The 26,138-nt window shown below is 43.5% G+C and overlaps 1 protein-coding gene across 1 annotated transcript in view; it reads left to right on the top strand.

Annotated features, from left to right (window-relative positions):
- Positions 1-26,138, top strand: part of PDE3A (phosphodiesterase 3A) — a 233,816-nt gene that overhangs the window by 135,804 nt on the left and 71,874 nt on the right. Inside the window, 1 exon segment of the mRNA XM_075210812.1 lies at positions 14,823-14,873. Coding sequence (XP_075066913.1) covers positions 14,823-14,873 — 51 coding nt within the window.

The following is a 26,138-nucleotide window of genomic DNA, read 5'->3' as shown; positions in this document are numbered from 1 at the left end:
ATACACACACACACACACATACACACACAGACACACAGATTAGGGTAATATGATTGCAGCCAATTAGTAGTAGTATGCGTGTGGGAGGAAACCCACGCAAACACGGAGAGAACATACAAACTCCACACAGATGAGACCTGTTTGAGAATCAAACTCATGACCACACAAACGTAACCTAAATTGCGTTTTTTTTTTAACTCCTTTAAATCGGATATACACACTTTATTATTCAACTAGGAGCGGATGTGACGATACGTCTGGTGATGAATACGGGTCCAGGTCCGCTCTATCTAACAGACACTGCAGGATACGTCCAATATATATGTGGGATATAAAGTCACAGAAGAACACACAGAAAAAGAAAATTAATTAATGTCCCCTGTTAATATTATAGTAATTAATGATAAAACACTTTAGAAAAAAAATCCACCCCTCCAGCATCCATCATAAAATACATTTATTAGGATGTAATTAATGTCTCCTGTACATAAAATACATTGTTACAGCTGCTGCTGATTGCAGACACATGTTCTAGCTGTATACACAGCCGTCATCACTAGTAATCAGCACTTACACCTGACCTGTAGCTGTATACACAGCCGTCATCACTAGTAATCAGCACTTACACCTGACCTGTAGCTGTATACACAGCCGTCATCACTAGTAATCAGCACTTACACCTGACCTGTAGCTGTATACACAGCTGTCATCACTAGTAATCAGCGCTTACACCTGACCTGTAGCTGTATACACAGCCGCCATCACTAGTAATCAGCACTTACACCTGACCTGTAGCTGTATACACAGCCGTCATCACTAGTAATCAGCACTTACACCTGACCTGTAGCTGTATACACAGCCGTCATCACTAGTAATCAGCACTTACACCTGACCTGTAGCTGTATACACAGCCGTCATCACTAGTAATCAGCACTTACACCTGACCTGTAGCTGTATCCACAGCCGTCATCACTAGTAATCAGCGCTTACACCTGACCTGTAGCTGTATACACAGCCGTCATCACTAGTAATCAGCGCTTACACCTGACCTGTAGCTGTATACACAGCCGTCATCACTAGTAATCAGCACTTACACCTGACCTGTAGCTGTATACACAGCCGCCATCACTAGTAATCAGCGCTTACACCTGACCTGTAGCTGTATCCACAGCCGTCATCACCAGTAATCAGCGCTTACACCTGACCTGTAGCTGTATCCACAGCCGTCATTACCAGTAATCAGCGCTTACACCTGACCTGTAGCTGTATCCACAGCCGTCATCACTAGTAATCAGCGCTTACACCTGACCTGTAGCTGTATACACAGCCGTCATCACTAGTAATCAGCACTTACACCTGACCTGTAGCTGTATACACAGCCGTCATCACTAGTAATCAGCACTTACACCTGACCTGTAGCTGTATACACAGCCGTCATCACTAGTAATCAGCGCTTACACCTGACCTGTAGCTGTATACACAGCCGCCATCACTAGTAATCAGCACTTACACCTGACCTGTAGCTGTATACACAGCCGTCATCACTAGTAATCAGCACTTACACCTGACCTGTAGCTGTATACACAGCCGTCATCACTAGTAATCAGCGCTTACACCTGACCTGTAGCTGTATACACAGCCGCCATCACTAGTAATCAGCACTTACACCTGACCTGTAGCTGTATACACAGCCGTCATCACCAGTAATCAGCGCTTACACCTGACCTGTAGCTGTATACACAGCCGTCATCACTAGTAATCAGCGCTTACACCTGACCTGTAGCTGTATACACAGCCGTCATCACTAGTAATCAGCGCTTACACCTGACCTGTAGCTGTATACACAGCCGTCATCACTAGTAATCAGCGCTTACACCTGAGCTTACACCAGTTTTTGTTTCACATTAACTTCTAGAAATGTAGTGAGACTGGAATAGATTGTGAAGCCTCTTATTGTTTACTTTGGAAAATTCCCAAAGTGCTGTCTGTACAAGATAAGAGTAAGACATTGCGGATGTGGTAGTTATCCCCTCCCTTATATTTTGTAATGACCCCCTGCCCTCATAGCCTTCCTAGGCTTGGCGGACACATTGCAGAGGCTGAAGGGCCGCAGCAGACAAGAGGTTAAGTGTCAGTGCAGTGAAAGGGATTATTGCTGAGCATTACACAGGTAATTCAGTTCACCTTAACTTGTGTTTACAAAGTAATTTGTGCAGCTGTTCAGCTGTACATTAACCAGCGGGTAATGAGCCACACCCACTATGCAGTGTGCTAATCAACCACCGCCTGGCACTGAGCTTTTATTTGTCATTCATTCGATTTCCATAAAAATGTTAAAATTACTCAATATCCAAATAACTAATAAAGTGATCAATGAGAGACTGATTAATATTTTCCAAAGGATTTTAAATTATTTCAAAAGATATCACATTATCACATCAATCATCATCATTATCATCGTTTATTTCTAAAGCGCCACTGATTCCGCAGCGCTGTACAGAGAACTCATTCACATCAGTCCCTGCCCCATTGGAGCTTACAGTCTAAATTCCCTAATACACACACACACAGACAGAGAGAGAGAGAGAGAGAGAGAGAGAGAGACTAGGGTACATTTTTAGATAGCAGCCAATTAACCTACTAGTATATTTTTGGAGTGTGGGAGGAAACCGGAGCACCCGGAGCAAACCCACGCAAACACAGGGAGAACATGCAAACTCCGCACAGATAAGGCCATGGTCGGGAATTGAACTCATGACCCCAGCGCTGTGAAGCAGAAGTGCTAACCACTTCGCCACCGTGCTGCCCGGTCAATATTCCTCACATTATATCAATACTCCTCGTATCACATTAATACTCTTAACATCACATCACCACTCCTCACATCACATCAATACTCCTCACATCACATCAATATTCCTCACATTATATCAATACTCCTCGTATCACATTAATACTCTTCACATCACATCACCACTCCTCACATCAATATTCCTCACATCAATATTCCTCACATCACATCATTACTCCCACATCACATCATTACTCCTCACATCACATCATCACATTATGAGGATACAGGATTTTTAGAACTAAAGTTCACTAGGTTACCCTGCCCTCGTAGGTTGAGGAATCACACAATAGGTCCGCGGATCCCAGCATAGTCCCCCACCCACCTTAGTCATGCAACAGATCCACAGGCAGTTTTGTTGATGCCGGACTCCTGGAGGTCTTCTTTCTTGGGGTATCCTGTTCCTCCCATTTGCGGTGCCCGTCTGCATTGGCATGGTACTTCCCCTTGTTATGAGAGATGACAAAGTTACACTCTTGCAATGCCAGACTCCAGTGCAACAACTGCCCATTTTTGCAACCCGTATAGCAGGTTACAGGTATACCACTGGATGTTCTTGCCCATCCTCCCCCACTTGACTGAGGGCAGCACCCAACCTGCACACAGAGTCATCAGCCTGTTCCAGAAACTTTCTTATAAAATCTGGTGCTGCTAGGACTGTGGACTGGGTCAGTGCTGTTTTTAAAGTCATCAGGGCTTCCTCGCAAGTGTGGGTCCACTCAATCTGCCTACTGTACTTCTTCCTAGTCAAGTCAGTTAGGCGATGCTACTCTACTTGGGCACCAATTGTCGTCAATACCCTGCGAATGCTCACAACTAGCTCTGATTGGTGGGTATGGGCCATTTAGTTATAGTTTCAACTTTGGCCGGTTCTGGGCTAAAAGAGTTTCCTCTAACTCGATGTCCCAGATATTGTACCTCTGCCATCCCCATGTAACATTTGTCAGGGCGAATGGTCAGCCCTGCTTGTCTAATTCTTTTCAGGACCTCACTAGTTGTACGATATTCTCCTCTCACGTTTGGCTAGAAATGGCTATATCATCTATATAGGCCTGAGCAAAGTCCTGACACTCGGGTAGGAGATCATCAGCTATCCTCTGAAATGTGGCGGGGGTGTTCTTCATCCTAAAGGGCATGGTTGCCCTTTTTAAACAACTCCAGTGGGTTGAGGAAAGCTGATCTCTCCTGAACCTCCTTGGTGATGGGTGTTTGCCAAAATGCTTTGCACCGTTCTAAAGTGGACACAAACCTGGCAAAGGTCACCCGGACCAATAACTCATCTAGTCGGGCCATGAGAACAGCGTCTGTGGTGGTCACCTCATTTAGCCTCCTATATTCAACGCAGAAGTGGGCTATCCTCTCCTTCTTCAGGACCAGCACCAACACAGCTGTCGAGGGGCTTTTAGACTTTATCATTGGCCAGGGCTAGTAACTGTGCGCGATAGGGTCAGGGTACCACCAACTACCTAACCTCCATCCCTGGACCCTGGACTGCCATTGGCAGATCCACCCTGTATAACAAGCCCTTGTTCCACACAGTCTTACTGCTTGTGACTCTCTCTTCCTCCCTGTCAGCTGCACTTCTCAGTTTAGGTAGGGAAGGGTCCGTCTGTTGGGCATTTCAGAACTCTGCTCTGTCAACCTCTCTGAGTCTAATTCAGAGTGTCTAGCAGTCCCTCAGTTCCTGTCCCTTCCTTCTTACTCCGACATGTGTCCGCAATAAGTCCTCCCATTATATACTGGGCGAAATTTAAGAAATCGTTCTGGGTTCACAGTCCATGTACACTTTCAAATTGACGGGCTAGTGGGAGATGTTATCTTGGCATTGTGGCCCGGTCCCATCACACTCCTGACATTACATCATTATTTGACACAACAGGACCCACCCACTTGTATCACATGACTCATATTCCTTGTCAGAATATATAAAACTCTCTATACACACAGTAATTCTGTTGAACAATTGTGCTGTTTTCAGACCCAATTGAGCAAATCACTGTATATGTGGGCCCAAAATAATAATCTTCCAATATTAATCAATCATATAGAGCTAGTAAAATATATGGTTGGAAGATGAGAATGATCTGAGTATACCTCCCACTATCTAATATCATTGTAAGCTCTGCGGGGGAGGGACTTCCTTCAAAAGATTTTGTTTATTACTCACTTTTAATCTTGATTTGTTTGTGTACTGTGACATCATGTAGCATACAAATATATAGCACCCGACTCTAGCTTAGAGATAAAAACATGACAGTTAGTAATAAATGCTAATGTCACATTATCCTAAGAAGTGTATCTGGAGATGCATCCAAGTGCTACATCTATGTGTACACACTCTTAGTGTACTCCTTCCTATTCATGGAAATGCATTATTTACGCCCCATACATAGACTTACATCCAACTCTAGATCTAGGCCCTTAATGATTTAGAAAGAAACATGAAAGATGTTGCTAAAGATGATTGAGATTGTTGAATAATTGAGAAGATGGTTGTGTTTGTTTGGTGACTGGGAAATGGTTGGCTTTGTTTGGCGACTGGGAACATAGCTGGGTTTTTTTAGGTGACCAGGAAGATGGTTGGGTTTGTTTGGTGAGTGGGAAGATGGTCTGGTTTGTTGGGTGACTGGGAAGATGGTCGGGTTTGTTGGGTGACTGGGAAGATAGTTGGGTTTGTTGGGTGACTGGGAAGATAGTTGGGTTTGTTTGATGACTGGGAAGATGGTTGGGTTTGTTGGGTGACCAGTAAGATGGTCGGGTTTGTTGGGTGACTGGGAAGATAGTTGGGTTTGTTTGGTGACTGGGAAGGTGGTTGGGTTTGTTGATTGGGAAGATGGTTGGGATTGTTGGGTGACTGGGAAGATGGTTGGGTTTGTTGAGTAGCTGTTGCGATGGGTGGGTTTCTTTGGTGACTGGGAAGATAGTTGGGTTTGTTTGGTGACTGTGAACATGGGTGGGTTTGTTGAGTAGCTGTTGCGATGGGTTGGTTAGTTTGGTGACTGGGGAGATAGTTGGGTTTGTTTGGTGACTGTGAAGATGGGTGGGTTTGTTGGGTGGTAGGGAAAATAGGTGCGTTTCTTTGGAGGTTGGGATGATGAGTGGACTTGTTGATTGGCTGGAAAGATGGATCATTTGTTGGGTGGACCGGAGTGTGTGTGCAAGACGACAATAGTATTAGGAACAAGCAAATAGACTAAGTGATGTGTGTAGGATTTAGTGCAAAGCCAAAGGTTTCTCTAATTACCCATTGTTTGGCGCATCTGATGAGGATTTCACAGACAAATCTTTACTCACCCATTATGTCGCCGGTGAGCCTGTGATGTTGTTATGAGAAAGCAGACAGGTCACATTATTGATGAAAGAGTACAGTCTGGGCAAAGTAAGTTCTGCAACTAGGCGCTACGGACACCTAGTGGCGCCCTATAAATAAAAATTAATAATAATAATAATAATAATAATAATGGTGTGCTAATCTGGTAGCTAGTTGTTACTCTCCAGTTGCTATTTATTGATAATATTTTAGTATGGCCATTCCAACTATTGTTAATTAATACAAGTATAAAGATATATAATGTTCTCTTTTGTCTCAATATATCCCTTGTAGTGATGTTAGAATTTGTTTCAACATTTTTCTTAAACCTGACTCTTAAGGTTAGAAAATTTTGATACACAAAGCCAATCTGAGCTAAATTAGAGCAAGACTAACTATATTCTATGCTGCTTGAATACATTTGAGCTTGTTCAAGAATAAATGACAACATGTTATCTTTAATTGTTTTCCATGAGAATCTTTAAAATCAAGTTATGAACTCAAACTTTGAAATTGAGCACCTCAATGGTAGCTGCTCAAATTAAACAAAGTGGTAAAAATACTATAAAGCTTTTAAAGCTTAAATGGGAAACATATTTTTAGTTTAACTAACTGAAATTTCAACATCGCAAAGTTCAACCCCAAATTGGCGAAAAATTGCGATTGTACTACGAGCGAAATAGAAGTCCTCAAACCAGTCAAATTTGATCAATAGGTTGAGCCTCTCTGTTCCTTAGCACTTTATCTGGCAGATAAGTTCAGCACCAGTTCACTTGGTAGAAGTGAAAATGGTCATGTCATTTAGTTAATTATTTCCTTAGGATATTTAATAGCCATTCTTGGCTCCTGTCTCTTTCTAGGAAGTTAATTACATGGCAATTGATTAAATGTGTACTGAGCTGTGCGGTACTTTAACTGTTTGGTTGCTGGAGTCCACCCAAGACAGAGCAAAGGAGTAATACCCCAAATACATTTCTACGGCTTTATTTTAAGAAATGTGTTTCAGCATCCTAGGAAGTCACAAATGTTCTGACTATTAATATTCTGTAGATTTATTGTGTTATTACACCTGCAGAATAAATCTGGGTACACACTACAGGCTTTTCACCCGATTATTGTACCAATCACATGATTATCGTCTGTTAGGTCAGATATAGCACTGGCGTGTACGATCCCACGATCATGTTTTATCATACTAAAACACATCATATCGGTTAATTTGATTTTATAAACTGACTAAAAATCACTGTGACCAATGGATGAATGTCGTTCCAATTCTGCAGTGTGTATACACTAATGACCAGCAGTGTAGGCAGATCTACAAAGAGTTTACACCGCCATAAGCTTTTCAGCCGATGGTTATGACAGATGAAGAGCACAGATCTGAGGGTAAATCTCGTACAACGTGGATAGTGTGTACTCATGAATCAGCTTCCGGCTGTGGTCAGCGAGTGGGGATAAAGCGGAGATGATGGAGGAATGTAGGTTGGGGTCAGAGAGTGGAGATAAAGCAGAGGATGGAGGTATGTAGCTTGTGGTCAGAGAGTGGAGATAAAGCAGAGATGATGGAGGTATGTAGGTTGTGGTCAGAGAGTGGAGATAAAGCAGAGATGATGGAGGTATGTAGGTTGTGGTCAGAGAGTGGGAGTAAAGCAGAGATGCTGGAGATGTGTAGGTTGTGGTCAGATAGTGGAGATAAAGCAGAGATGATGGAGGTATGAAGGTTGTGGTCAGAGAGTGGAGATAAAGCAGAGATGATGGAGGAATGTAGGTTGTGGTCAGAGAGTGGAGATAAAGCAGAGATGATGGAGGTATGTAGGTTGTGGTCAGAGAGTGGGAGTAAAGCAGAGATGCTGGAGATATGTAGGTTGTGGTCAGAGAGTGGGAGTAAAGCAGAGATGATGGAGGTATGTAGGTTGGGGTCAGAGAGTGGAGATAAAGCAGAGATGATGAAGGTATGTAGGTTGTGGTCAGAGAGTGGGAGTAAAGCAGAGATGATGGAGATATGTAGGTTGTGGTCAGAGAGTGGGAGTAAAGCAGAGATGATGGAGGTATGTAGGTTGTGGTCAGAGAGTGGAGATAAAGCAGAGATGATGGAGGTATGTAGGTTGTGGTCAGAGAGTGGAGATAAAGAAGAGATGATGGAGGTATGTAGGTTGTGGTCAGAGAGTGGGAGTAAAGCAGAGATGATGGAGGTATGTAGGTTGTGGTCAGAGAGTGGGAGTAAAGCAGAGATGCTGGAGATATGTAGGTTGTGGTCAGAGAGTGGGAGTAAAGCAGAGATGATGGAGGTATGTAGGTTGTGGTCAGAGAGTGGAGATAAAGCAGAGATGATGGAGGTATGTAGGTTGTGGTCAGAGAGTGGAGATAAAGCAGAGATGATGGAGGTATGTAGGTTGTGGTCAGAGAGTGGGAGTAAAGCAGAGATGCTGGAGATGTGTAGGTTGTGGTCAGATAGTGGAGATAAAGCAGAGATGATGGAGGTATGAAGGTTGTGGTCAGAGAGTGGAGATAAAGCAGAGATGATGGAGGAATGTAGGTTGTGGTCAGAGAGTGGAGATAAAGCAGAGATGATGGAGGTATGTAGGTTGTGGTCAGAGAGTGGAGATAAAGCAGAGATGATGGAGGAATGTAGGTTGTGGTCAGAGAGTGGGAGTAAAGCAGAGATGCTGGAGATATGTAGGTTGTGGTCAGATAGTGGAGATAAAGCAGAGATGATGGAGGTATGTAGGTTGTGGTCAGATAGTGGAGATAAAGCAGAGATGATGGAGGTATGTAGGTTGTGGTCAGAGAGTGGAGATAAAGCAGAGATGATGGAGGTATGTAGGTTGTGGTCAGAGAGTGGGAGTAAAGCAGAGATGATGGAGGTATGTAGGTTGTGGTCCGATAGTGGAGATAAAGAAGAGATGATGGAGGTATGTAGGTTGTGGTCAGAGAGTGGAGATAAAGCAGAGATGATGGAGGTATGTAGGTTGTGGTCAGAGAGTGGAGATAAAGCAGATATGATGGAGGTATGTAGGTTGTGGTCAGATAGTGTAGATAAAGCAGAGATGATGGAGGTATGTAGGTTGGGGTCAGAGAGTGGAGATAAAGCAGAGATGATGGAGGTATGTAGGTTGTGGTCAGAGAGTGGGAGTAAAGCAGAGATGATGGAGGTATGTAGGTTGTGGTCAGAGAGTGGAGATAAAGAAGAGATGATGGAGGTATGTAGGTTGTGGTCAAAAAGTGGAGATAAAGAAGAGATGATGGAGGTATGTAGGTTGTGGTCAGAGAGTGGAGATAAAGAAGAGATGATGGAGGTATGTAGGTTGTGGTCAGAGAGTGGAGATAAAGAAGAGATGATGGAGGTATGTAGGTTGTGGTCAGAGAGTGGGAGTAAAGCAGAGATGATGGAGGTATGTAGGTTGTGGTCAGATAGTGGAGATAAAGCAGAGATGATGGAGGTATGTAGGTTGTGGTCAGAGAGTGGAGATAAAGCAGAGATGATGGAGGTATGTAGGTTGTGGTCAGAGAGTGGGAGTAAAGCAGAGATGATGGAGGTATGTAGGTTGTGGTCAGAGAGTGGAGATAAAGCAGAGATGATGGAGGTATGTAGGTTGTGGTCAGAGAGTGGGAGTAAAGCAGAGATGATGGAGGTATGTAGGTTGTGGTCAGAGAGTGGAGATAAAGAAGAGATGATGGAGGTATGTAGGTTGTGGTCAGAGAGTGGGAGTAAAGCAGAGATGATGGAGGTATGTAGGTTGTGGTCAGAGAGTGGGAGTAAAGCAGAGATGATGGAGGTATGTAGGTTGGGGTCAGAGAGTGGAGATAAAGCAGAGATGATGAAGGTATGTAGGTTGTGGTCAGAGAGTGGGAGTAAAGCAGAGATGATGGAGGTATGTAGGTTGTGGTCAGAGAGTGGAGATAAAGCAGAGATGATGGAGGTATGTAGGTTGGGGTCAGAGAGTGGAGATAAAGCAGAGATGATGAAGGTATGTAGGTTGTGGTCAGAGAGTGGGAGTAAAGCAGAGATGATGGAGGTATGTAGGTTGTGGTCAGAGAGTGGAGATAAAGCAGAGATGATGGAGGTATGTAGGTTGGGGTCAGAGAGTGGAGATAAAGCAGAGATGATGGAGGTATGTAGGTTGTGGTCAGAGAGTGGAGATAAAGAAGAGATGATGGAGGTATGTAGGTTGTGGTCAGAGAGTGGGAGTAAAGCAGAGATGATAGAGGTATGTAGGTTGTGGTCAGAGAGTGGGAGTAAAGCAGAGATGATGGAGGTATGTAGGTTGGGGTCAGAGAGTGGAGATAAAGCAGAGATGATGAAGGTATGTAGGTTGTGGTCAGAGAGTGGGAGTAAAGCAGAGATGATGGAGGTATGTAGGTTGTGGTCAGATAGTGGAGATAAAGCAGAGATGATGGAGGTATGTAGGTTGTGGTCAGAGAGTGGAGATAAAGCAGAGATGATGGAGGTATGTAGGTTGTGGTCAGAGAGTGGGAGTAAAGCAGAGATGATGGAGGTATGTAGGTTGTGGTCCGATAGTGGAGATAAAGAAGAGATGATGGAGGTATGTAGGTTGTGGTCAGAGAGTGGAGATAAAGCAGAGATGATGGAGGTATGTAGGTTGTGGTCAGAGAGTGGAGATAAAGCAGATATGATGGAGGTATGTAGGTTGTGGTCAGATAGTGTAGATAAAGCAGAGATGATGGAGGTATGTAGGTTGGGGTCAGAGAGTGGAGATAAAGCAGAGATGATGGAGGTATGTAGGTTGTGGTCAGAGAGTGGGAGTAAAGCAGAGATGATGGAGGTATGTAGGTTGTGGTCAGAGAGTGGAGATAAAGAAGAGATGATGGAGGTATGTAGGTTGTGGTCAAAAAGTGGAGATAAAGAAGAGATGATGGAGGTATGTAGGTTGTGGTCAGAGAGTGGAGATAAAGAAGAGATGATGGAGGTATGTAGGTTGTGGTCAGAGAGTGGAGATAAAGAAGAGATGATGGAGGTATGTAGGTTGTGGTCAGAGAGTGGAGATAAAGCAGAGATGATGGAGGTATGTAGGTTGTGGTCAGAGAGTGGTAGTAAAGCAGAGATGATGGAGGTATGTAGGTTGTGGTCAGAGAGTGGGAGTAAAGCAGAGATGATGGAGGTATGTAGGTTGTGGTCAGAGAGTGGAGATAAAGCAGAGATGATGGAGGTATGTAGGTTGTGGTCAGAGAGTGGGAGTAAAGCAGAGATGATGGAGGTATGTAGGTTGTGGTCAGAGAGTGGAGATAAAGAAGAGATGATGGAGGTATGTAGGTTGTGGTCAGAGAGTGGGAGTAAAGCAGAGATGATGGAGGTATGTAGGTTGTGGTCAGAGAGTGGGAGTAAAGCAGAGATGATGGAGGTATGTAGGTTGGGGTCAGAGAGTGGAGATAAAGCAGAGATGATGAAGGTATGTAGGTTGTGGTCAGAGAGTGGGAGTAAAGCAGAGATGATGGAGGTATGTAGGTTGTGGTCAGAGAGTGGAGATAAAGCAGAGATGATGGAGGTATGTAGGTTGGGGTCAGAGAGTGGAGATAAAGCAGAGATGATGGAGGTATGTAGGTTGTGGTCAGAGAGTGGAGATAAAGCAGAGATGATGGAGGTATGTAGGTTGTGGTCAGAGAGTGGAGATAAAGCAGAGATGATGGAGGTATGTAGGTTGTGGTCAGAGAGTGGAGATAAAGCAGAGATGATGGAGGTATGTAGGTTGTGGTCAGAGAGTGGAGATAAAGCAGAGATGATGGAGGTATGTAGGTTGTGGTCAGAGAGTGGAGATAAAGCAGAGATGATGGAGGTATGTAGGTTGTGGTCAGAGAGTGGAGATAAAGCAGAGATGATGGAGGTATGTAGGTTGTGGTCAGAGAGTGGAGATAAAGCAGAGATGAGAGAGAACGTTTTTTGTGAGAATCTAAATGAGTTTGTATTGGAGAGAAGCTTAGTCGAATTAATGATATCTGGGATATGTGTCGACTATCATCATCATCATCATCATCATCATCATCATCATCATCATCATCATCATCATCATCAATATTTATTCATGCCATAGCAATGACAGGAAGGTACCAGTGGATAGAGATAGATTACTGATTTTAGTTAGAGGGGGAATGAGCACAGGAGACAGGGATCTACTGATTTGTGAGGGAATTGGATCAAGAGGACAGGAGGTAGAATAGGAAGATCATCATCATCATCATTTATTTATTTATATAGCGCCACTAATTCCGCAGCGCTGTACAGAGAACTCACTAACATCAGTCCCTGCCCCATTGGTGCTTACAGTCTAAATTGCCTAATATAGACACCCACTCACACACATACAGGTAGAGACTAGGGTCAATTTTTGATAGCAGCCAATTAACCTACCAGTATGTTTTTGGAGTGAGGGAGGAAACCGGAGCACCCGGAGTAAACCCACGCAAATACAGGGAGAACCTACAAACTCCACACAGATAAGGCCATGGTTGGGAATTGAACTCATGACCCCAGTGCTGCTTAGCACAAGTGCTAACCACTGAGCCACTGTGCTGCCCAAGAGAGTAGATACTTTATCTTCATTTGTGGGATCAAAGAAGAGAGAGTGACAGAGGGGGCTGGGAAAGAACTGAGCTGACTGATTTTCCAGGATGATGATGATGATGATCTATTTATTTATATATCACCACTACTTCCGCAGCGCTGTACAGAGAATTCATTCACATCAGTCCCTGCCCCATTGGAGCTTACAATCTAATCCCCTAACATACACACACACAGACCGAGAGAGACTAAGATGATACCATTTCAAATCACATCTACTCAATCTCGTCCTTGAAGTAGGAGGCAAGATCCTGGCCACTGATATTTGCGGGAGGGTTTTGGTTGGGATGGTTGAGAAGAGATTTAAATATGTTAAAAAGGTGTTTTGGGTTATAACTCTGAGCAGAGAGGAGAGATAGGAAGTATGTTTGTTTAGCAGTGTCCATTTCCATAGGAGTGGTAAATAGCTATTGATTTTCTCAGCAATAGCCCCTGGAAGTGTGGAGAAGATATAGTATTGCCCTTGGCAGAGGTAAACGCTATAAGATAGCCCCTGATATTGGTTGTTTGGGAGTTGTTGGTAATGATACAATGTATACAGGACGGAGGGGGTATTTCTGTAATACGTATGTGACAGCAGAGTGAATATGTCCATTTATACAGCATTCACAGAATAATCCCCGTACTGACTGGTACTAGAGAAATATGGGAAGATAAGTGCGACATTTGAGCAAAGAAAATAGTAAATGTCGCCAACAGCTGACAATCTGCACGAGAACAATAGCAGAATGTGACTGGTTACTGAAGCCAAAACCACCTTTTATCCTTTGACCATTTTTTTTCTCCCGCAATGTGTTTTGGCTCCTTTATTAACTTTCTCACAAACCTCTAATACTCAGCAGAGTATGTGTCAGTGTGCGTGTAACATGTGATGCATGTATGATGTCAGTGTGTGCATGTAACATGTGATGCATGTATGATGTCAGTGTGTGCATGTAACATGTGATCCATGTATGATGTCAGTGTGCGTGTAACATGTGATGCATGTATGATGTCAGTGTGTGCGTGTAACATGTGATGCATGTATGATGTCAGTGTGCGTGTAACATGTGATGCATGTATCATGTCAGTGTGTGCGTGTAACATGTGATGCATGTATGATGTCAGTGTGCGTGTAACATGTGATGCATGTATCATGTCAGTGTGCGTGTAACATGTGATGCATGTATGATGTCAGTGTGTGCGTGTAACATGTGATGCATGTATGATGTCAGTGTGTGCGTGTAACATGTGATGCATGTATGATGTCAGTGTGTGCGTGTAACATGTGATGCATGTATGATGTCAGTGTGTGCGTGTAACATGTGATGCATGTATGATGTCAGTGTGTGCGTGTAACATGTGATGCATGTATGCATGGGGTTAATGTATCCAGCTGAGATTTTTTCAGCAATTTAAAATCATCACAAATCACGAGAGATAACCAGCGATTTGAAGTGCAAAATCGTCTTATGTATTAACCAGCGATTTTGACTTTCCTAAATCCAGTCTCTGGGTTAGGGTGTCTGTGTCCATTTAAAACACCTGTCTCTCCCATGTTATGGACAAACTCGCCAGAGATTAAACACAAACTCGCCCAAAATTGCAAGATACAACTCGCTGCTTTCTATAGGTGAGATTGCAGAGACATCACTGTTACACTGCAGGTAATGTTACTGGGAGGCACAATGAAAGTTTTAATAAACTTTTTTGTTGTAGGGGCGCAAAAATTATTCAGAATTTTCTTATAGGGGCAGTTTATTTTAAGAATAAATTAGTGGCCAAAATGTAACTATAGATTAAATGTAAGTGTTTTTTTGTGTAAATTGCAGCTTGATACATTTACCCCATGATGTCAGTGTGTGCGTGTAACATGTGAAGCATGTATGACATCAGTGTGTCTGTAACATGTAAAGCTTGTATGATCTCAGTAAGTGCATGTAACATGTGAAACATGTATGACATCAGTGTGTCTGTAACATGTAAAGGATGTATGATGTCAGTTCGTGCATGTAACATGTGATGCATATATGACATAGAATCCTGATTATTCTTTAACTAAAGTAATGAATTACTCACCCGCATCTCTCTCTGTCCCGCAGTTAATGGGCCACCCGGAATGGGATCACAAGCGCGGCTCCAGGGGGTCTCAGGTCAGTTATATGTTCATTTTCTTACTTCTATAACATATATGTGCATTGTATGAAATCAGGTTTTTGAGGGTTATCATGCAAGATACATGACAGGTTGTAAGATTATATTATATTACACCGCTATGTATTGGACTGAGGATTCCCCAGAGGACGGAGAATAGCGCACCTCAAAATGCGTTGGAAAACATGGAAGTGCACACGTATGTAAGACATGGACTACGCTACGTAAATAACGTCCAGAGAGTTACCAGAATCCCCTGGATCCTGTATGTGTGAGCACGCAGCATGATTCCCTTATGTATGTAGCGTGTATCCGCACATAGTACAAGTCACGGAGACATCCCGTGGTCCAGGGCTGTTAGAATCTAGTAGCCAGTAGGATATTCAAGGGAACCAGGAAAGATTTGCATCCATTCACCTCAATGCAAATGCACCCCCCCCCCATCCCCCCCAAGTTACGTTTCACCTTATTGAATCTTTACTTATGTATCCGACCAACATATAAAACCAATGATACGTATATGTCTCTGAAGCTATGGCGCACTAATCAGGGTGAGGACGGGGGGTTCCCCACCCCGAAAGCAGATTAGTGGAGTAAAGACATTAAATCTGGAGCCAATGAGGTTGTGGCCCAATTATGAAGCTGTCGCTGCTGAATTTTATTGTATTTATGTTAGTTCTGCTCAGTAAAGCTGGGTACACACTACAGGGTTGTCGTCCAATAATCGGCTCAAACAGCCGACATACGACCGCTCGTTCAAAAGTCGGGTCAGTGTGTGCAGTGACACGATGGTCGAAAGTCTGCCCAAATGGACGATTGTCGCCTCATTTGGTTGGTTGTACCGTTTAATATTTTTGTTCCAATCTCGTTTCCGCTGTGTAGTGTGTATAAACTTCCGACCGATCCACAACAGTGAGTACGAAATTACAGACATTGCTCACAACAACATGGCTGTAAAAAGTCGCTAAAGGGACGTCCGCTCTTCCCTTTATCGTCCTAAACAAGGCTAGTGTGTATGCAGTCCATGGGCCGAGCGATCGGATCATCGATCGCATGTAAAATCACTCGGCATAAAAAGTTGGTGGAAATTTCTGTAGTGTGGACCCAGCTTTACTTTGTATCAGTATAATGTAAACATCGGGATCTTCTCAGCAGCTGTGAGCATCAAGGTCAGTGACACCCCCCCCAATTCCTGGTCATTGTGAAGCGAGGCGAAGGGGGTCTGTGATTGGAGTCGCAGCGTCACCCCTCCCCGCACTGGCCCTTAAGGCCCAGTAGTTATGTATGATGTAGATTGTGTCATTACTTCCCCGTCTCAGCTTCATCAATGTTGACTAGAGAACAATATAACTTTATAGAGTGACTTATATCTCAGGTTCCTGTTTAATGCATTCGTTCTTATAACGTTACAGTGTAGTGTGTGGTACAGCAGCTCAGATTTATCTTAGACTTGTATGAGCTTTAAGGCACCGTGCTCCAAATTACAGAAAAAAAACCTTTTTAGGAGACCCCAAATGTCCAGCTCTCCGATGACGGGTCCCAGCTTGTACATACAGTGTGTTTGTACATATATATATATATATATATATAATAGAACATTCTTCTTTATCCCCTCTTGTCGCTTGTCTTCATGGCTCCTATCCCCGGTTCATGATGTCACCTCTTCTGTCACATTCCAAGACGTTGCGATCATGTCGGCCAGTTGCTCAGATGACATCATCACTCTGGTACTCGTTGATATATATACAAGAGTCTCGCTGCTCGCCATAATACCCGTTTCCCATGACATACACAGCACCAGAGGTCGCTCAGAGGGACAGGGGGGCAGATTTCTGGGAGTCCTGGTTATATTAGTATTTGTGCAGCCCCGTCTGGCAGTCATTTATCTGGATTTAAGCTACTAATTTGCAGTTAGTTGTAATTGTGCAATTATCCTAAATACTTTTATTAATTGATTGATTTATTTCCTTATTGCTTTTATATTCGTCATTGTTTGTTCTCCAGTTACAGAAACACAACAACATTGCATTGAAAATAAAACTACTGGTAAAACATAAGTAATGTGAAGGTGGGCCGATACCGCCCGGAGATCAGCCTGATTTGGTGGATTATCGTACTGGGACGCTGATCCTGGCTGCGAATGTACATTTATATTATCCCGGTATACTGGTAGACATTACACCAGCGTGGTTCTACATTACGGGTCACAGTAAAAGACTGTTTTGTACCATTTCATAGTATAAAGGGGATAAATCATCAACATTTATGAAACTTACGCAGTCATTCAGATGTCATAGAGATCTCCTGCATTAGGTTAAGTTTCGCATTAAACTGCAGTCCCCATTTTTTTCAATGGAGACTGTGGTCTGTGGCATTCTACCCTATGGGGAGAGCATTGGGGTAACGGGATCTTCGGCTCCCTTTCCGCAGCCGTCCTGCTCTCCCCTCTGGTTACTAATGCCAAGGGGAGAGACAGACCACCGCAGATTTAGGGTAAGTAAAGTCATCTCTGTGACAGCCTCCTATGGGATGCACTGTCCCAGGATTATTTTTTTTTATAAATTTATCCGAAAACACAAGTGTAATCGTTGTGACTTTATATCCCACATATGTATCGGATGTATCCTGCAGTGTATTGTCTGTTAGAGCAGAGCGGACCTAGACCCGTATTCAACAAGAGACGTTTCTTTAGATTCGCTTCTAGTTGATGACGGACGTCCGTATGCCCGAATCACAAGCACTTTTAAAATTTGTTTCGTGTGCCTTAATGGATCAGACCCTGAATGTTTTGTGCAGCAATCTATCCATACAGAATAGATAATATATCCTCCTGAGGCTGTTATAATACAAGTGTGAGAGTCTTGTTAGTGACTTTTGAGTGTATTTATTCTGTTGTATGTAATGACTCGATATGACCGCTAACGTAACATCTAAATGAAATTATAAAATCATTTTAACGGAAGAGTCTATAAATGCTAATGTCTCCTCCAGAGATATCTGACGTCACGTAATTAACTTACCTGCTCCGCTCAGCTGGCGGGGAATTGATTTGTGTTCTTACAGTGTGGTTACCGGTCTCTCTGTATTGTCAGACTCTCCCCCGACATAAACAGCAATCATTCCAGGCACAAAGTAACATAAATAGAGTCAAAATGAACTTTACTATAGAAATCAGAGTAAGAAAAATACATTTAATTTTGTGCAGATTGTCGGAAGCAGGAAACACTCAGCAAAACTGGAAATAAAGACAGAAAATGAGACGGAAACATTTGTATAAAATAGAGAAATATATTCATTTTACTTGTAGGAAACCCACAGTAGGTCTCGTCCTTATCATATATCGGCTCCCACGGAAACTATTTTATCATAATTTACTGTCATACAATTATTCAGTTTGTGTATGAATCTGGGGTACACCTGTTTATATAACTGAGGGGTGAGGGGGCCAATCCGTAGGTGCTTCCTTCCTATCAGAGGGGCTGCAGAGCATTTAAATCCTGCAGACAGGCTGGACAGACCCCTGGTCTGGATGCAAAGCCGGGAATTGCCCACATGATGGGCCCTGCAGCTCATACTTGTGCTCAGCGATGCGCATCGGCTGAAAATTAAATGCACAATAAATTAAATTATGAAAATGATAAAAAAAAAGTTAAAATACAACAAAATAATTAAATTTATTATTAACATATATTTATAAAGCACAAGCGTACTCCAAAGTGATTTACATTAGTAATAAACAGATTAACAGACAGACAAAGCGGTAAGAGGGTGCTGCTCACAAGCTTACAATCTATATAGACAACTGACCATACTACGACCACTAGACAAGGAGGTGAGGTCTAAGGAGCGTTAGTTACGTCTCACACCGCCGGCAATGCTGGGAAATCTCTTCACCTCCCATTTATTCTGTACAAGCATGTGCTAGAAAACAATACCCCACAATCACTAGAGATGCTCAGGCTCGGATCCTCGAGAACCGAACACACCCGAACTTAGGGGATCCGAGTACCGAGCCGGCTCGGTACTTTCGCCCTTTTTCGAAATCGGAAACCAGTCAAAATGTCATCGTTACAGCGCCGGATCGCGGATCTTGCGCTTTTTGGATTCCTTTTTTTTTTTTTTTCAAAACATTTTTATTGAAGATGTCCAAACATCAATCATACATTAAAGTTTGTTTCATAAAGAAAGAGAGGCATTCAATTGTAGATACAATCAATATACATGTACATAGATATTGTTACATTTTTTATGGATTCTACTTGGGGAGGTTTGACAATACCTCGCTATATATATTCCAGGATAGGATATCAATGTAACTTTCCCAAGTCTCCAAAAAATTGCGAGTTAGGGTATTCTTCTGGAGAGAATTCTCCAGCCAGTCCATTCTAAGGAGAAAGTACATCTTTTCTTTAAATAAATCAAGTGTTGGATCCACATATGGAGGATCGATTTCCTAGCCGCCACAGATATTGCCATAAGCAACCTTCTTCCTCCTACAGAGGTTCGTGCATCAGGGGGCAAAATACCCAGTATTGCCCATTCAGGAGTGAGTGGTTGGATTCCTTTTTAAGATCCAACATAATGGTGGGTGGGAGGGCTAGGGCGGACGCCCATTTTTCTTTTTCTGCCACTGCTGTGTGCCAATGTGTCCTAGATGTGCTAGGAACTGCTGTGTGTTTGTGTCATTGCTCTGTCGCTTACCATCCAGCCAGGTCGCTGCAGTATTTGTCCGAAAGTGTATGAAAATAATAATGTGACCTGTGAGGGGGTCAAAATTGACTGCAAATGACTGGAAATGAGTGTTATTGAGGTTAATAATAATGTAGGAACAAAAAAAAGAGCAAAAATATGTGATTTTAGCATATTTTAGGATTTTTCCTAAAAAATCCAAAACCAAAACCAAAACACACGAGGGCGGTTTTGCCAAAACCAAAACACAAAGCTAATCCAGATCCAAAACCAAAACCAGTTCACGGGGGTCAGTGAGCATCTCTAACAATCACCTTAGGTTGAGTCCTCATAGATTCTGGGATCTGTTCCCTGGGGTCCTGTCAGTGTAATCTGGAAGCGCAGACACTAATCATCCTGTCCTCTGACATATCTGCTCTCTGTACAGATGTAATAAAAGTAATAATACATTTCTGCTCACTGACCATTCTAACTCTGGACACTAAATCAGTTGTCAATCTGGTTATATGTCGTCTTATCCGAAGAGCTGACAATCTACTTGTCTGCGTTTTATCCATCTCAGAATGGAATTACGATAAACGTCTTATTAGTGTATTGAATCAACGTCGTTATAATGGAGACGAACCTACTTGAAGCGACGTCTAATGAGTGCGTAATAAGGATCGCAGCCTTGGTCAGTGGCTGCTTACTCATTCTCTGCTTGGGGAACAATTGTCTTATTCAATTCATTTAACATAATTGAAAAAGAGAAAATCCGTCTGCTATTCAGGACTGAGGTATTGCACTTTACCCTCCCGTTCCCAAGCAACAGTTATTTTAAGATTAAATACTTCCTGTGCTGTTCACCTTCTTGGTGCTGCGGGTGATTCACTGGAGAGTCGCTGCTTTGTGCTATGTGGATCTGGTCCTCCTGAGAACAAGACCTGTCAGCCAGAAGTGCGACACCGTTAGTGCCACCCTGGGCTACCGGCCACCAGAATTCATGTGTCCGGAGGGCTAACCCTGAGCACGCCTCACTCAACTCCTTCTAGAGGGACAGAATGAGCTGGCGGGCGATGCGTCGTCTCAAGCGGAGGAGAGAGACCTTCCCGTTTGTGGACCAGGTACAGTACGTGTATTAGCATTATTTGTGCAGGTTATTTACATGCTGGGAGCGTCTGAGCGGAATTGACCAGATTGTTTGTGTTGAGTTTGGACCCCACCGGTGTCTACTGAGCAACCTGTTGGATCCCTTCTAGAATCTGATCATCTACTTGTCAAACAATTGTTTTTCCTGTAATATTTCTCTGTGTCTGAGTCCTGATCCTGGGTTCAGTGTTGATCTGTTTGACAGGAGATTGCTGTGATGGATGGAAGGTTGTATGTACCGAGCTCAGAAACAGATCCACATTGTAACATCCATTAAACATCTGAGATCTGATGGTACAAAGGGATTTGTCACCAGGACTTGGGTAAAACTTTGGTCAGACTCTAGAAATTCTTTTCCAAGTGTCTTTAATCTTCATCTACGTAGTCAGTAAAGGAAGTAATGAGATGACGGGTTCCAGCAGTTATAGTGTTAAAACATTGAAGATACTTTGGCCAGTAAGTATATAATAAAGTGTCTTCGATATATTTCATTTGTTTGCATGAATGTGCTTCTCTAGTCAATTTATATATCTCCCCTAGATGTATCACTGGCCCCCTTCGCTCCCCACACCTCCCTTTTATGGGGGCTGCTGTATTACAGAATCCTGGTTACAGCAGAGAATTTATCACAGGAACAGAGCAAAGAGCAGCGGCACAGACTGGAATGTGGATATTTTGGAGGGTGCTGTGATACACTTTTACTGTCAGCCTGAGAGTCCAAATCATGGCTTCACCAACAGCACAGCACTGATAACACTTTGTGCAGTTCCTTTATACAAATAATACAATGTTATACACATAAACCTCCTAACATTTATGCATAAAAAAATAGGTACACGCCCATGTTGCATGAGGTCCAACCCACTTCTGTGAAAGCTCCGCCCATTTGGAGTTCTGTGAATCAGAACTGCTAGGCTTGAAGTTGTTGTTTGAGCTACAATTGTTTGTTATTATTTCCACCACTGGGGAGCGATGTTTTATTATCATCTATATCTGATACTTTGTAGCAGTGCAGCTCGTGAACCTACCCCTCTAGAGTTATCCGTGGGGGCAGAACGCAGGAGTGTGTGGGGGGGGGGGGTGCGTCTTAAATGCTGCAGACTGAGGGATCAGTGATCACAAATCTTAATCACGTGTGGTGTTTACACAGGTAGAGACCACACACATGACGCTGACTGCAGGGGCCAATGCAGGATTTGTACAGGGGGGTTTCCGGGCAGTAGGAAACCCCCCTCGGTTTGCCTATGGGCTGATAAGTGGATAAGTTGTGTTCAGAGCTCGGCTGGTCCAGTATTTAGGAATACATTAGTAAAGATGGAGATCACTGCGCCCGCCGGCAGTGACCCTCTCCAGCATAAACACCCATTACGGAGCCAGAACGTTCCACACTTTAATAAATAAACCTTTTAATGTTTTATCTAAACAGATACAAATACTGTTCCTGCCGTTGCCTGCGCTGAATAAGTGCATTATGGGTAATACATGGAACTAAGCCTCTTGTACATCTACAAATTAAGAGAGGAGATTTACGGGGGATTAGTGTAACTCTCATGCTGTTTCCAGCGATCATGCAGCAATCAGGGGGTTAACTGCAAATGCAGCTTTTAAATTAGGGATTCCCCAAAACGTAAATTTAATCTAATCAGGAAATGGGACCCATATTGTGGCTCTGTCGGCCTTGGTCACATCTGTAACGTTCCGAGAATTTAATCATCGTCGTATCCCGCTGAGAAGCCAGATTAGAGAAGACTCATCGTCTAATCGCTTCCACCTACTAACAGATCTATCGCTGAGCAGCCAGCAAAGGGCAAAGTGTTTTCATCACTGCTAAAAAGTTCAAATATGATTGTTATAAACCTCTTGGCGACCATTAAATAAAGCCCATGTTAGTGCGGATACCTACGTTTCCTGTCTGATGAATTGCAGACACCTGTGTTCTCTGGAAGGTCCGTTTCTGGACAGAGCAATTTAAATGCCGCAATTATCGACATATACGTTTCTTATTGAATCAGGCCCAATATGAGAGAGCGGAAAATTTATAATGCAAATATAAGGAAATTCACATAATGAAATGGTTGCTCTCGGTTACAGTGCGTTTCTGCTTCACAATATCATCATCAGCATTTATTTATATAGCGCCACTAATTCCGCAGCGCTGTACAGAGAACTCACTCACATCAGTCCCTGCCCCATTGGAGCTTACAGTCTAAATCCCCTAATATACACACACACACACACACACACACACACTAGTGTCAATTTGATAGCAGCCAATTAAGCTACCAGTATGTTTTTGGAGTGTGGGAGGAAACCGGAGCACCCGGAGGAAACCCACGCAAACACGGGGAGAACATACAAACTCCTCACAGATAAGGTCATGGTCAGGAATTGAACTCATAACCCCAGTGCTGTAAGGCAGAAGTGCTAACCACTAAGCCACTGTGGGTTCATACCAGAAAAGTGTTGGTCCCTAGAAAATAAACTGTGTTGTGTGGTCACAATGACCTCAGGTCACTCTGCTCGTAGCGCACAAAAAAGTCTCCACACTTATATCGGCGACGGAGATGTTAATTGGTCGCTAGAGGAGGCGGCTTTTTTCCCTGTCAAATTTATTCTTTTTCTTAAATCAGCAAAGAATAATGGAATGAATGAAAGAGGGAAATCAGCTGATTTAAGATAAAAAAGTGATAAGTTTAGTAAAAATAATAGTGGGGCAGCGATGCTCACATCACAGCTGTCCTGGGTTTTGGGGAGATCAGGACTGACTACAGGACTATTGGGAGGGCGGTACCAGCGACAGGTGTGCCCGGCATTGGAAGGGTGTTTTTATGGACGGGGCTGAGGACAGCCTGGCGCTTTGAAAGTAATGAACATACCCCAATCATGACCATGCCCCTGTGACGCATCATCACCCCCTACTGTGTTCGCCATCCTGAATAAATAGAAATGTTGGGATCTCTTTAAAAGGTGTGGCTAGTAGTCAGTGGGGCGGGGCTTAGAGTGCCAAAGGTCATGTGACTTCAGCTTTTGAAATTTCTTGCTAAATTCTGAAGATAATTAAGGAAAAATTTTCTGATTAAGATTCCTTCAAATGTTTGTTTTCCCGGCTGGATCTCAGATTTCCTCATGTGAATGCTGTGAACTCTTCCATTTCCTTGGTCCAGTGACAAATTCTGGACATCGGACGCCGAGAGAAAATCTGGCAATATTTAGCTAAGATAAAATAACGCAGATAGTTATTAAGTTGTTTTTTTATTTTATTGCGTTGCGAGGGAATCGAGCGCGAGAGGATGCGTTTAACTACAAACAGAAGCCTCTAATTACACCGAGCTGCAGAGGAATAGCACAAGGAGGAACACACCAGTTATTAAAACAGGAAACCATTTCACAGTGTGGACGGAAATGGGAACATTTTAATTGTGGGATTAAACGGTTGCTGCTATGGAAAACTGAGCGTGAGGAGTCTCTGAAGCAGATGAGGGGTCGATGTAGACGGGTAGATCAGCTCGTCAGTGTTCTTTGTAAGGTGGGGTGCAAGGTGCGCTGTGACCCCCCAATACACTGGTACATACATAGAATACAGACCTAGGGGTCATGGGCAGGTCTGTTACACTCCGGCCCCCACAGCTGAGTAGTTTCACTTGTAGACACTTTTAACCCTCTGCTGCTCCCGTATGGTAAATAGGAGATTTCCGGAGGGGGCTGTTTATATAAATAGCGCTTTTCAAGTTCACGTCGGCTTCAGTTGTATTAAATATCTGCGCAGAACGAAACGCACAGTCTTTGTGAAAAAGAAAATAAACAATTGACTGGTTGTAATAAGAATTATAGATTCTTGTAGCGATAGTTCAGATGATAAAGTGCTGTATTATGTGATTTAAAGCTGCCATGAACCGGACGTGAGGTTCTAACACAAACCGCATTATTTATTAATCTCCCCTCTGGATAAAATCACACCCAACGTGTCGCTGTTTTAAAAGGCGCAAACATCATGTGGTTTATAGGACAAACATACTTGTCAACTGTATATAAAGCCCCTCCAAGGAGATCCCAGAGGGGAGTTTAAGTGGCAACTGCAATGAGGGGTGTGGTGTTATTTTGGCCCCGCCCCTGCGGCACAAAGCCACGAGCGTATCAGCTCGCAGTGGGGGGTGGGGCTATAATGAGAGTGTTTTCCACGCCACACCCCCACACCGCTGTAGCCACGAGCGTTATCGAGGCCCCTATCCAGGAGGGTGGTCTGCTCTCCAGGGAGTTCGAGAACTACCCGAAATTCGAGTGTCTCCTGGACATTCTGGGAAAGTGAGCACTAGGCAAGTATGAGCAAAACCTTGTTCTCCTGCTTTAACCCTTTGAGACGCCTTTTAGGGGACATATTATTGTGCGCCCTTTAGCCCTTTAGGTCTGTTGCTAATATACTTCTTTTACTCTGCATTCATCTGTGTGCTATATCGCACCACTCAGAAGATTTAGGTCTAAAGATATTTTTTGGAGGGCTACCTTGTGTCCACATTTTAGGAAATCAGCTGTAAATCAGGCGCCTTTCTCTCCAATGCGCCATTGGAGAGAACTGAGTTTGCGGATTGCGATCTGCCAGGTTGAGAATATGCAGCCTGATGCGTGGATTTTACATTGATGAAATGACATGTTTAAAAACCACACAAAAGGACAGATTTCAGATTGCAGTTTGGAAAAAATCCTCTTCCTCTTAGCAAGGGGGGCGTGGCCATTACAGGGTCCAGAAATAATAATGCCCCCCCCCCCTCTGTAATTGCATATCTGCAGTGGGTGCAACGGACTGCGTGTTCTCAAAGAGGGGCCATGTAGGCTACTTAGATATGGAGCCAGGAAAATGCAAATCTCTAGAGCTCAAGTTAAAGAGAACATTTTGCCACCATAGATCAAGTAAATGTCATACTGTACTTTATCGACGACTAATCTACTCATTGCGGACATAAAACCGCCACTTCTCTATGCAGGGGCAAGCACAGGATTTGTAGAGGGGGGTTTGCACACCACGCTGTCAGTGGGCATGACCAGCATGCATGGGGGCGTGGCTATAATATTAGACAGTGCTTGGCTGCTCTCCGACTCTTCCTATCCCCATAATATACATGGGCAATGTTACGTGCACTACTGTTAGGTGCACACAGCTCTCCCTTTTCAAGCAGAGCCGTGTGAAATGGTGGCAGGGTCCAGCCACCTCAATTATACAGTGCCCCAGGCTTGGAGGGGGGTTTCCAGGCATTAGGAAACCCTCCCCTCGGTTTGCCTATGCTATGTATAATGAACATGAAGACTTTATTAAAATACCATCCAGAGTGGGGTCTGTAGAGGGATATTGGAGAGTATCACGTGACTGTATAACATACTTCATCACCCCTCCGGTAGATCTCCAAATTTGGCCATGTCTTGGGGTCGTGGCCACGCTAATTGCGTCGTCCTGA

The sequence above is a fragment of the Mixophyes fleayi genome, chromosome 4 (assembly GCF_038048845.1).
Source record: "Mixophyes fleayi isolate aMixFle1 chromosome 4, aMixFle1.hap1, whole genome shotgun sequence".
Classification (NCBI taxonomy): domain Eukaryota; kingdom Metazoa; phylum Chordata; class Amphibia; order Anura; family Limnodynastidae; genus Mixophyes; species Mixophyes fleayi.
The sequence above is the reverse complement of the archived record's forward strand: the minus strand, read 5'-3'. Positions and strand labels throughout refer to the sequence as shown.